This window comes from Scyliorhinus canicula, chromosome 9 (genome assembly GCF_902713615.1).
Source record: "Scyliorhinus canicula chromosome 9, sScyCan1.1, whole genome shotgun sequence".
NCBI lineage: Eukaryota > Metazoa > Chordata > Chondrichthyes > Carcharhiniformes > Scyliorhinidae > Scyliorhinus > Scyliorhinus canicula.
The window spans coordinates 20,742,330-20,756,862 of NC_052154.1; the positions used below are offsets into that span (position 1 = coordinate 20,742,330).

General features: G+C 38.5%; 1 protein-coding gene across 1 annotated transcript in view; it reads right to left on the reverse strand.

Annotated features, from left to right (window-relative positions):
* Positions 1-326: 326 nt before the first annotated feature.
* The window catches only part of usp10 (ubiquitin specific peptidase 10), an 89,978-nt gene continuing 75,771 nt past the window's right edge, over positions 327-14,533 (reverse strand). The window contains exon 14 of the mRNA XM_038806313.1: positions 327-2,249. Within this exon, the coding sequence (XP_038662241.1) occupies positions 2,062-2,249 (188 nt within the window). The 3' untranslated portion in view covers positions 327-2,061. The remainder of the gene's footprint in view (positions 2,250-14,533) is intronic.

Genomic DNA, 14,533 nt, shown 5'->3' on the forward strand with positions numbered 1-14,533 from the left:
CCAGAATCAAAAAATGGTAGCAAGTTAATGGAGAGAGGGAAAAGAGTCGCTGGCAAACATATTTTAAACTTCTCAGGAAGGAATAATTCTAATGGTTTAATATTAACCACACACTTTAACCAAGAAATGTTTTTTTAAAAGTTGTAACTGAGTTTATTATAACATTTGCAGGATTAAAACTTCAAATAGCAAGCAACATGGAACTATTGTGCAAATATGGAACTATTTTTCCTGTTATGCTGATAAATAAAGCACATTGCATAAATGAGGATTTGAGTAGAATATAGGGACAAACTTCTTGGTTAAATAGATTACGCATTGCAATGTTTCATAGTAATAGACTTTTATTCAAGGTAGTTTTTTCTGCAAGACAACAAATTAACTCAAGATCATGTTCACAGATTCTAAAAGCAAATCATTTGGTTACCACGTATGTATAGATCTTAAAAAGCTCTGAAAATATCTCACATTAAAATGTCAGCCATGTTTGGTCATTTAAGAAAGGATTTCAAGGTACTGGGGGAAAGTCTTTAATGAGGGAATGCACAAGTTAGAGATAAAAAGATTGGGAAAATAAACCTTTGAATATATGAACCGAACAGATCATCAAGCAAAAATTGCAGATAGCTGTCTATCAATCCCTGGCAACCAAACATGGAAAAGGTTTTTTTTTTAGAAACAAGAGACCAATCCCCAGCACCAACCACCCTCCAACCCAACAGAAACCTACATCCTCAAAACCAATAACTAAAAGCATTTGCCACAGCCGAATGGCTCGAATGAAATTTCTTACGGCAGTAATACAAGTTCAGTCCATTAAAATGCAGGCGCACTTTAATTCAACCGGTTAGGCTCATGAAACGTATGGCGATTTATGAGGACTTCTTTTTGATGAGACGATTACTAGCTTATTGGACCGGTGGTAACATTTAATTGACCCAAACGAACAACCAATTCCACTGACATGTGAATAAGTTGCCGAGATCTATGTAATGGTTGTGTGGCAATCAATAGTGGAATGAGTTGCCAGTTAACTGCAAGTTTGTTACAATTAGCAAACAAAAACATAGCATTTAGTTAAGTACAGGAGAATTTTCATAGGGAAGTGTTTCGTTTTGTTGCGGCCCCACAGAGGTTGCACAAATGAAAACCAAAAGGTGGTTTGTCTAAATATTTTTGAATGGGTAACTATCTTGAAATTCTAGAACTGCAGAGAGGATTTTAAAAGTTTTGTCATTTTCTGGTACCAATACAGTACGGGCCAAGTTGTAACACAGACTGTTCTCAAATCAACGGCCTTTGCACCATTGTGACTGACAGCTCATCCAATTCAGGCCCCAAACAGTTATTTAAAGAGCTTGCAATGAATTTATTAACTGATGGGTGACAACTCAATTTTCTATAAATATCACTAAATTGTGTACAGCTCCATTTCAACAATTAGAGAAGAGCAAAACCACAGAAAGTAAACAAAGCCAGACTGAACTGTTAATGGAATTATATCAATCATCTTTTTTTTATATCAAGTTTCAATTGTGGACACAGAAGCATAATTGCAATCAGAAATCTTAGTAGCTGCATTAAGGTTATAATCACCCATCTACGCAGACTCAACCTCAAATGTGGATTTGCATGTTATTGTGTAACGTGCAGTTTTAAGTATTTTTCATTAAGCATTTTTGTTTAAACTGTCAGCATCCTACTGCTACTCAACACCCAGTAATCACACACACAGGTTTTCTCATCAAAACACCAAAGCATTCAGTACAATGGAATACTTTTCCCTCCCCAAAAAACATGGGCTCATGTGTTACCTATTATCAAAAGCGAAAACATTAGCGACCGATGTGTATGAGGTTAAATGTAACGAAAGATGTCACATATAGACATAAATCTACAAGATTTGCTGCTGGTGCACATCTCCAGGTTTTTTCCCCATTTAAACTTTAATCTGAAGTTACTGAGAGTGGATTTGGAAAGGTTGTGATGAGGGAGGGAAGGGTTTATCTGACGGTTGGTGCTCTGGGAGGCAAGATGCTGGAGCAACAGAGCAGGGACAGTTCACAGGAGATCAACTCGGCGGTAGTACAGGAGGTAGGCTGTACGTTCAGCAGAGGACTTCACAACGTGGTACTGATTTATCACTTTCACTATCTGGTCATCAATGCGCAGCCAGCCGTTCAGACCAATGTGGAAGACATCTGTAGTGTAATGTCCACCAGTTGCACTGTTTCCATGGTGATAGACAACTGAAAAGAGAGAGAAAATAAACATTGTGGGGCACGGAAAATAAATATGTATTCTATGCGAATATTCTACAATCAATAATAGTTGGCATTTTCACATTATTACAAATACAAATAAACAGTTTATATATTTCCATATAATGGATCTGGGATTCTTGGATCTTTGGTTTTTGTATTGATAAGATTACATAGTAAAGAGAGTCATTGCCTTTCAACTTATGTTTCCATCAAAACATTTGCGACCCACTCCCAATTTTGGATCAGTAACTTGTAATTTCGTAACACCATTTTATAAACGTGCATTTTAGGAACTGGAGAGTTCAAATTCCTTATGTCTAAACTGTCAAGTATTTCAAAATAATAAAAATCTGTGTACATAATAATGCACGACACCCTTCATTACACTATTTGCAATCAATGTCTCACTCCCTTTCAAATGCGACTGCATAAGCAAACTGCACACGACTTCCCCAGTTTTCTTTCATGCCTCCTGATTCTGAATGCGCACACACACGCGCATCGCACCCCATCCCCCTGCATTTTGGAAAACCCTGAAGGGAATATGATCTACATTTACCACCTGAAGTTGCCATGGCTGACAGATTGCTTCACTATTACTGGACCAAGTTCCGACTAGGCGAAAGCAAAACCTGTATTAGCTAATACAGCAGTGTGGCACCCTTTGAAACAAAATATAATATACAACAACAATCTTTGTTGCTGAACTGTCCAAGAATGCAAATACCATATCCAGCTTGAAGTCCACCAGAAAAAAAAATCAAAACTGTCCTGGTAAGAGGAATGAATAAAATATAATTTCTATTGAAACATTAAGTTGTCTTATTATTGAAACATTGGAAGTATAATGTCAGTTGCACCTCAGGCAGCCCAAAAATTCTACTTAGCTATTTTTATAATAATAATCTTTATTATTGTCGCAAGTAGGCTTACATTAACACTGCAATGAAAGGGCAGCACGGTGGCCTAGTGGTTAGCACAACCGCCTCACGGCGCCGAGGTCCCAGGTTCGATCCCGGCTCTGGGTCACTGTCCGTGTGGAGTTTGCACATTCTCCCCGTGTCTGCGTGGGTTTCGCCCCCACAACCCAAAAATGTGCAGAGTAGGTGGATTGGACACGCTAAAATTGCCCCTTAATTGGAAAAAATAATTGGGTAATCTAAATTTAAAAAAAAAACAAAACACTGCAATGAAGTTACTGTGAAAAGCCCCTAGTCGCCACATTCCGGCGCCTGTTCGGGCACACAGAGGGAGAATTCAGAATGTCCAATTCACCTAACAGCACGTCTTTCGGGACTTGTGGTAGGAAACCGGAGCACCCGGAGGAAACCCACGGAGACACGTTAATATTTCTCATATTACTGGAATATTTAAAATAACAAATTTAGAACAGAAGAAACCAACTGCCTATAAGTGGTTGGTTGTCTTCGGACTTTAAATCAATAGGTCTTGTCATGGCAAAATTAATCACACTATTTGAAAAGTAAATTCTGTTTAGAATTGAAAGTTACGTGAAAACTTCCATGGATATATTTTCCAATCACCGCACCAGGTTTTGGCAGAAGCTAAATTATTTCAAACAGTTTCTAATCAAAAGTTATTTCTCATCAAATAGTTCGGTAGATACATGGTGAGCACAAATCATATGGTCTCTATCCTCACATAGCATGACTGATCTGCTTTTATCAATATATACATTATGTTAGTTCAAGCCCAAAACATACTTTGTTCATCACATTAAAACTTGTGTGAACAGGCGAACTAGATGAAAACAATTAAACTAAAGTAGCTTACAAGGAATGTTCTGTTTACCAGCATCTCAGATTATTGAATGATGAGTTGCACACAGGCTCAGTTGACTTTAGGCCAACAAGTCGGTTTTAGTTTTCTACCCAATGTTCTTGCTCTGTCATCCCAGATGGGACAGGAGGCAGCCACTTTACATAATTCATTTTTGAAAGCAGAAATGCTAAAGCTGTGATTCATACATATATCCATTTGTTAAAAAGAGCAGTGCCATTAGTATATCAGCTGGATACTACGATTATAATTTCATTTGGCTAAAAATGTTCTTGCTCCCTTTCATATTTTTGTAACATTAAAACAGGTCATATCAATAATACTGCACAAGGGTCTTCCTTAAAATACACTTTCCTTTATCTCCTATACATTCGTATTTCATGGAAACAGTGGTTATTACATGTTACACAGAAACAACCTAACTGAAAGGGCACAAAGTTAATCAAGGCTCAGACATCCTCTGAAAGAATTATTTTTTGTAAGCAGGCCCACACCAGGTACTAATGAAACTGCAGTTTTTAGTACGGATTTAGCAATACAAATCAATGAAAAGTTAAGGAGTGAATTTTTATAGCCATGTCACCCAACTCTGATCAGATGGTATTTATCTAAAAAGTAAAAACACTGTGATTAAAAGGGGAAAATGCACATTTATGTAGGGCCCTGCCAAATCTTCAGGATGACCAGTAGCACTTCAGCAAATTACTTTTGGCAAAGCCATTTAAGTAAACACGGTAGCCAATTGACACACAGCAAAGTTTTTTTTAAAAGCAAAAGATACGATCTACGAAATTTTTTTGCTGTGTCCATTGTGAACCAAACGGATGTGAAATTTGTATTTTTAATGCATTTCAAAGTAGTTCTTACCTCCCAAATTAAACAGCACAAATGACCCAAGAGCTAATAAAGTGTTTCATGTTCCCTCTAATCTTTTCCACCCATGTGCCAAATTAATTTTATTTGGTGCATCAATATCGAGGCAGTGTGCAGATGTGGACCAACAGTAGAAACAAAAAACACAATACACAAGTATTTTTTTTTCAGAAAGGTACCATGGGTATGGGAGAAAATATACTAATTCCCAGACATTGACATAACACATGTTAGTCTGCAAATTACTAGATTTACCGAGTTCAATTTTAAATTTACCAAGGTTTCTACCCACAAGTCCCGAAAGACATGCTTATTAGGTGAATTGGACATTCTGAATTCTCCCTCAGTGTACCTGACCAGGCGCCGGAATGTGGCGACCAGGGGATTTTCACAGTAATTTCATTGCAGTGTTAATTTAAGCCTACTTTTGACAATAATAAAGATTATTATTTTTTGGACTCTCTGCCTCCAGGTTCTCCAAGGCAGCCTTCAGGACGCACGACAACGCAGAATCGCCGAGCAGAAACTTACAGCTAAGTTCCGCACACATGAGTACAGCCCCAACCAGGATCTTGGATTCACGTCGCATTACATTCACCCCCTACCATCTGGCCTGGGCTTGCAAAATCTTTCCATCTGTCCTGGCTTGAGACAATTCACACCTCTTTAACCTGTTCCATCTGGATCTGTAAAGACTTAATTACCTGCAAAAACCGCAGTCCAACGCCGGCATCTCCACATCTAAGTTTTACGTTCAGTTAAGTTCTCCATTTTATAGGAGAAGCATTTATTTTTATACTGTAGCTTGTATTTTAGTCATTTGATAGAAAAGTTGAATTGGTAACCATGTCAAGGATCTTTCTTTCAATTTCACAAGCTCAAATAAAAAAGAACGAAGGAGGCTTGCATTTTCAGTTGATAGCAAATGTGGAAACGGCAATGTTTTTCAGCGTGAGTATTTTCTTAATTTAAACTTTTATGAATAGTGAGGAAAACAGCTCAGTAATTGCTTTACATAACAAACATAATCAAGCAGAGGCAAGTGTCTCTGTGAATTTGGTGGGTGAAGGTCAGAGAGACACTGTCCTTGTAAATTAAGTGAATATCGAAATAGGAAACTACGGTTGGAATCTGGGGAAGAGAGCACTGTGCTGAGGGGAGAATGAAATTCCAGGAGGGAAAATGACTACTGAGGTAGTTTTGTGGAAGTAATAGGATTTATTCCACCTATAATTTTTTAGATTATAAATCTACGAATTGCGAAATAACAAACCTGTTCACCACTTCTGAAATAAGTTCTTACATTGCATACATAAGCGATTGGGGAGATGTAGTATATGGAAGAATGCATGGTTTAAAACGTCTCACGGGATAATCTCATAAAAACCGTTGCAATATTTTGAGATCTGGGCTAGGAATCCAAAACGTCTTCCAAATTCCGTGGAAACATCCTTGTGTTTTCAATGCGTCAAATGCCTTTGGGATCAAACTTCCTTTTAATAATTGTACAAAACCAGATGCAGAGGAATAGCTAGATGTGATACTAACTAGCCCAAAAGTCCACTCGCTAGCTCTTTTAATTTAATCACCATATGGTTCTTTGCCATTCCCAAACCCCCACTGCAGGTTGCTTCTCTCCCCAAGCCTTCACCCACAGAGACAATTTAGCTCAGGAGGCTGCGATCAGGGTAGTGAGACGACAAGAGGGCCGCATTAAAGACAAGCGCTGACGTAGTAGTTTCAGACTCCAGGAACTGACACAAATGAATTTTAGCTGTAAATTGACCTGATTAATCATGTCAGGGCAGGCTCTTGTCTGTTAATTTCCAGTCATGCGGGAGTCTACCAATTCTATGCTCGTAGGCTCGAGTGGCAGCAAAAGTCATTTAACTATCAGGATGAGCGTAGCTATAAAATGAAGTACACTTGGACCTTTACATACCATGCCGATGAGTAGCTCAGAGGGAACACTGTTCACGTGTGTACATGAGATTCACCTAGACTAACCATCAAGCTTTGCTCAAGTTACGCAGACTCTAAACAGTTGTGCCACCAGTCTGCCTACATAATTCCTTTAGAAGTTGGTTTAATTGCTTTTCACAGATTTTAATGGCTGCCAGTGTGCTGGCGTTACCCATTCACAAACAATTATGCATAGGAGAAGTTAAGTTGGCTTACCAGGTTTAAAGTCAGACATGTGATACTTCAAAACAGTCCCACAGTTTAAGTTTTTAAAAAAGATGAAATATATCAAATAATTGAAAACCTGCCAAAAACAGTTGCCCACACATCTAACACCATTACCATATCAGAATGCAATACATCTTCGACTAAAAGGAGGTGGCTAGGGACATAACATGGAAAGAAATAACTTGTGTGAGATCAAATTTCAGTAAGTTGCACTGTCAGCATGGTAACACGTTTCATCGTCTGGCTTATGTCAGCGTTTTACTTTCATGAACACCAAGGACTAAAAATGTTACCCAGCAGCAAAATCTATGTAAAGACCAAACAGACCACTGACTAACCCCAGAAGCCGACAATTCCACTTGCAAAGGCATGACAATGTCATAGCAACCAGCGGCTTAAGATGACGCACTTGGAGATAGGGAGTACTGTAATAAAGCAGAGAACTGTTTTTCTGTGGTTTGGAGAGTTTACGGGACATTTTATCCCTTTTTACAAAACTGCAAAAATGTTCCATCAACCTCAAAAATAACAATTTTAAAAGTAAATTGTAAAATAACGTAACTTTTTTTTGTGCAAGGAAAAGCCAAGAATTAGATTTGTACTAAAACGTATATCATACCATTACTGAAAAATGCTGCACATGCAGGTTGCAGTTCAGCCAGTTAGGTGTTTGCTGTTTTCACTGAGCCACTACATGAAAGGCCAATTTGAAAATACTAAAATCACAACAAGTTGCAAATAATTTCTCTCAACATACAATACTACAGCCATAAATGTGTCAAAACAATTTTTATTCACATTAACTGAGCAATTAATTTAGCATTGCAAGGAGTATAAAAATCAAATTTCATGGAGCAGTCATTATACAAGGTAATACCGAGACAGCTAAATAAGTGCTATGATTGATTCCTGATGTCTTGAGTTACCAGATTTAAGCCTCTGCATTGATGCGAATGTTGGCCTTGTGACAAAAGGAAGTGGAGCAAAATGACCCTACTCTAGATCACTATCCAGTGCCTTGTGTTAGAATGATATATGTATGCTTGATGAACAGTCTGGAACCAGGCAATGTACTCCACTGTCTGGACTCTCACATACTGACATCAAAACCTGAACAGTTGCTAGCACCTAGGAAACCACCCAGCAGACACAGTCAGCTATAGGACCAAGCAGTACTACAAAGAGTCTCTAGACGCATTGAAGATTAACATTTTTACGGTATAATGTTTGCTTTCATTTGTTTGAAAGTACAGCCAAGTTACAAGGTGGCTCTATTCTAGAAAATATTTTTCTAATTTTGATTTATATTGGTAGGTATTAATTAAGTTAGACATAAAACAAGTTAAACTTTGAGTGTGCTCCAGTTTCCTTCTTGAACAGTAGTGAGGTCAAGTATTTCATTGTACTTCCAATGTTTTTAAAGTTACAGCTGAAAGCTTGGACAGGTGGATACCAATCATTGTTCTGTTGTTTTCCTAGAATAGAAGGACTTATCAGTATGAACGTTATGAGTATTTTCTTTGCACTTCTAATTGTACCCACTAAAATTTTAGTTCCCGTCATTTTAATCTAATATAAAATGTTCATTCCCCTATTAGGCATTGCTTTCCTGTGCATAATCTAAGTGTCTAGACGATAGGGGTCCACCAGGGATTTCCCAGGGATCTGAGATGTCAGTGCCATATTTTGTTGTATTTGTTTGGTTTCTAGACTGTTTGATTATATTAGCCAGAAATATATTTTTGCAAGGGTAGAATGGCACCCTTTGGCCAATTAACTTTGCCTTTCTTTTAAAAGAAGTGACGTTCTGTCTATATTTGAAGAAAGGTGGCAACATTTGCACTTGGCCCACTCATACAAAAATGTTTTAAATTCCCCTAGTTGCCCTTGAGAGGTGGTGGTGAGCTGCCTTCCCGAACTGCTGCAGTTGCTAAGTTGTTCGTATACCCTCCATGCTGTTGGGGAGGGAGTTGTATGAAGCCGAACAGTACAGGGTAAATAAAACTTGCTCGAAGTTACGACACAAGTTCTAAATTATTGTTTGTTTATAAAATGCATAACATCCTAAGACATCTGTTTCTGGTACTTCCTTGGGTGAAAGGCAAATGGCCATTGCAGGAATAATGTGGTTAAAGTTAATAAAGCTATTTCCAGTTTATGTAAAGCCCAATCACAATAATGACCATTCCTTAAAGTTCTCAATGCAAGTAAGAATTTGTACACTACCATATGTTGAAGACTTAGACATTTCAAAAATATACTTTAGCACAATGAAAATAAATCTCTGAAATGTTTGCTGTTACAAAATGTTACAATTGTTTCTGATAAGGAAATTGTCAAGAACCCATATGAACTGAATTGCTGAGGATGTGAAGACTTAACACTCACTTGAAAACATCTAAGATGAGGATAACAAACGGTTTAAATACTTTTGAAGCAGCACTTGAGCAATAACCTGCTCACTGACGCTCAGTTTGGGCTTCACCAGGGTCACTCAGCTCCTGACCTTATTACAGCCGTGGTTCAAACATGCACAAAGAGCTGAATTCCAGGAGATTAGTGACTATCCTTGACATCAAGGGGCCCTAGCAAAACTGAAACTAATGGGAGTGTGTGGGTGTTGTGAATAGAAAAGAGAAAAAAAGAAAGAAAGCGATCCTCTGCTGTTTGGAGTCATACCTGGCACAAAGAAATAGGTTGTGGTAATTGGAGGTCAATCATCTCAGATCCAGGACATCACTGCAGGAGTCCTTCAGGGTCATGTCCTAGGCCCAACCATCTTCTGCTGCTTCATCAATGACCCTCCTTTCATCATAAAGTCAGAAGTGCGAATGTTCGCTGATGGCTGCACAGTGTTCAGCATCGTGACTCCTCACGTACTGAAGCAGTCCATGCCCAAAGGCAGCAAGGCCTGGACAATATCCAGGCTTGGGTTGACAAGTGGCAAGTAACATTCACATCACACTAATGCCAGGCAATGGCCAGCTCCAACAAGAGAGAATCTAACCATTGCTCCATGACATTATATGGCATTACCATCACAGATTCCCCCACTATCAACATCCTGGAGGTTACCATTGACCAGAAATTGAACTAGGCAGATAAATACTGTCACTACGTGGTCAGAGGCTCTTTCCCTCCCATCATCACTGAACAGTGGCAGCTGTGTACACCATCTATAAAATGCACTGCAGGAACTTACCTAGGCTCCTTTCGGCAGTACCTTCCAAACCCACGACCACTGCTATCGAGTAGGACAAGGGTAGCATATACCTAGGAACATTATCACCCAAACGTTTCCCTTCAAGTCTCACACAATCCTAGCTTGAAAATATATCTCCCTTCCTTCACTGTCACTGGGTCAAAATTCTGGAACTCCCTCCCCAACAGCACGGAGGGTATACCAACAACTTAGCAACTGCAGCAGTTCGGGAAGGCAGCTCACCACCACCTCTCAAGGGCAACTAGGGGTGAGCAATAAATTCTGGCACTCGCCAGCGACACCCACATCCTGTATATGAATATGAAAAAAGCTACGTTACATCAGAAAAAATAGGAAAGGAAATAGGATAACAAGTAAGTACTTTATTTTCCTTAACTTCAATGGGTTATGAGGTCATCATTAGAATAGCTAGTGGCATTCAGTCCAGCATGAGTGGCAGAAAGTAATATTAGATATCAGAAGGATTGGAAGCCAAGAACCAAAATAATTAGCAATGGGACAAAAATGAGTCACAAAAATTAAAGTTGACATAATACTGAATAATTTGGTAACAAAGTAAATAAAATTAAATTAAAATTTAAAAAAATTAGTGAGCGCTTTAGAATTAATCCATCCTAACCAGATGCTAGCACAAATGACTTTCCAAGTGTTCTTGTTGAGAAAAATCTCCATTTTCGCACTGGTGCTTTTAACGTCTTTTTCAAATTGAACTAAAATCATTTTTTTAGAAAGATTCTCAAATGTATTGCCACCACCGCACCCATTAGATGCCAACTATTTTTCATCTTTTCAATGCAACACCAGCTTAACAATTCAATACTTATTCAAATCCCAATGGTATGTCAGCCATTTTCTGAGTTCATCACAGAGTACCTACCAGATTCAGCTGTTTGCAATTAACTTTCTCTATCAGCACTAGATCCACAAATGGAATGTGAAAGCTTCAATACAGCTTGCACAATAATCTCAAATGAATATTATTTTTAGGCTGTTGTTGGTCAAACAGACTTAAGAGTGCAACCCAACACACAGAACAAATGAAGTCTCAATACTTTGGATCTAGATCCAGGTCTAGTTTTCAAAAATATATTAATCTCTTCCTCCAGCGAAAACAATTTTCTTTGAGCGTATTCCTTGGTTTACATACTTAGTCATTAATTTCCCATTAAACCATACACAAAATTCTCTTTTTACATAACAAACAGGAATAATAAGGTAATTAAGTTATACTCAACATGGAAATATTGCTTTAATCCATCAAGACTAATGATGAGAGTGTGACATGGGTTTCAACAGGAGTCAAACCACAAGGCTTATTCAGAGAATCTTCAAAGACTACAAAAATTTTGGATGAGGAAGATTGACACACAAATTCAATAAGTATAGTATTTCAGAAATCTTGGTTAAGAAACCTCACCTCGTATCAAACTCATGCTACACATTAGTTGGGTGCACTTGATATTGACCATAAATGTGTCAAAACAATTTTTATTCACATTAACTGAGCAATTAATTTAGCATTGCAAGGAGTATAAAAATCAAATTTCATGGAGCAGTCATTATACAAGGTAATACCGAGACAGCTAAATAAGTGCTATGATTGATTCCTGATGTCTTGAGTTACCAGATTTAAGCCTCTGCATTGATGCGAATGTTGGCCTTGTGACAAAAGGAAGTGGAGCAAAATGACCCTACTCTAGATCACTATCCAGTGCCTTGTGTTAGAATGATATATGTATGCTTGATGAACAGTCTGGAACCAGGCAATGTACTCCACTGTCTGGACTCTCACATACTGACATCAAAACCTGAACAGTTGCTAGCACCTAGGAAACCACCCAGCAGACACAGTCAGCTATAGGACCAAGCAGTACTACAAAGAGTCTCTAGACGCATTGAAGATTAACATTTTTACGGTATAATGTTTGCTTTCATTTGTTTGAAAGTACAGCCAAGTTACAAGGTGGCTCTATTCTAGAAAATATTTTTCTAATTTTGATTTATATTGGTAGGTATTAATTAAGTTAGACATAAAACAAGTTAAACTTTTGAGTGTGCTCCAGTTTCCTTCTTGAACAGTAGTGAGGTCAAGTATTTCATTGTACTTCCAATGTTTTTAAAGTTACAGCTGAAAGCTTGGACAGGTGGATACCAATCATTGTTCTGTTGTTTTCCTAGAATAGAAGGACTTATCAGTATGAACGTTATGAGTATTTTCTTTGCACTTCTAATTGTACCCACTAAAATTTTAGTTCCCGTCATTTTAATCTAATATAAAATGTTCATTCCCCTATTAGGCATTGCTTTCCTGTGCATAATCTAAGTGTCTAGACGATAGGGATCCACCAGGGATTTCCCAGGGATCTGAGATGTCAGTGCCATATTTTGTTGTATTTGTTTGGTTTCTAGACTGTTTGATTATATTAGCCAGAAATATATTTTTGCAAGGGTAGAATGGCACCCTTTGGCCAATTGACTTTGCCTTTCTTTTAAAAGAAGTGACGTTCTGTCTATATTTGAAGAAAGGTGGCAACATTTGCACTTGGCCCACTCATACAAAAATGTTTTAAATTCCCCTAGTTGCCCTTGAGAGGTGGTGGTGAGCTGCCTTCCCGAACTGCTGCAGTTGCTAAGTTGTTCGTATACCCTCCGTGCTGTTGGGGAGGGAGTTGTATGAAGCCGAACAGTACAGGGTAAATAAAACTTGCTCGAAGTTACGACACAAGTTCTAAATTATTGTTTGTTTATAAAATGCATAACATCCTAAGACATCTGTTTCTGGTACTTACTTATATTAATACATCCTCCTGTTGAAGATAATTAAGCCCCCAGCAGTCAGAGTCTAATGGTAAATACCATATATATTTCACCCTGTCTCAAGCAGTTGAGTCTTCTCTTGACGAGAGATGGAGCCGTGGTCATATTTGCGTATTTAGCCTTGGGTGAAAGGCAAATGGCCATTGCAGGAATAATGTGGTTAAAGTTAATAAAGCTATTTCCAGTTTATGTAAAGCCCAATCACAATAATGACCATTCCTTAAAGTTCTCAATGCAAGTAAGAATTTGTACACTACCATATGTTGAAGACTTAGACATTTCAAAAATATACTTTAGCACAATGAAAATAAATCTCTGAAATGTTTGCTGTTACAAAATGTTACAATTGTTTCTGATAAGGAAATTGTCAAGAACCCATATGAACTGAATTGCTGAGGATGTGAAGACTTAACACTCACTTGAAAACATCTAAGATGAGGATAACAAACGGTTTAAATACTTTTGAAGCAGCACTTGAGCAATAATCTGCTCACTGACGCTCAGTTTGGGCTTCACCAGGGTCACTCAGCTCCTGACCTTATTACAGCCGTGGTTCAAACATGCACAAAGAGCTGAATTCCAGGAGATTAGTGACTATCCTTGACATCAAGGGGCCCTAGCAAAACTGAAACTAATGGGAGTGTGTGGGTGTTGTGAATAGAAAAGAGAAAAAAAGAAAGAAAGCGATCCTCTGCTGTTTGGAGTCATACCTGGCACAAAGAAATAGGTTGTGGTAATTGGAGGTCAATCATCTCAGATCCAGGACATCACTGCAGGAGTCCTTCAGGGTCATGTCCTAGGCCCAACCATCTTCTGCTGCTTCATCAATGACCCTCCTTTCATCATAAAGTCAGAAGTGCGAATGTTCGCTGATGGCTGCACAGTGTTCAGCATCGTGACTCCTCACGTACTGAAGCAGTCCATGCCCAAAGGCAGCAAGGCCTGGACAATATCCAGGCTTGGGTTGACAAGTGGCAAGTAACATTCACATCACACTAATGCCAGGCAATGGCCAGCTCCAACAAGAGAGAATCTAACCATTGCTCCATGACATTATATGGCATTACCATCACAGATTCCCCCACTATCAACATCCTGGAGGTTACCATTGACCAGAAATTGAACTAGGCAGATAAATACTGTCACTACGTGGTCAGAGGCTCTTTCCCTCCCATCATCACTGAACAGTGGCAGCTGTGTACACCATCTATAAAATGCACTGCAGGAACTTACCTAGGCTCCTTTCGGCAGTACCTTCCAAACCCACGACCACTGCTATCGAGTAGGACAAGGGTAGCATATACCTAGGAACATTATCACCCAAACGTTTCCCTTCAAGTCTCACACAATCCTAGCTTGAAAATAT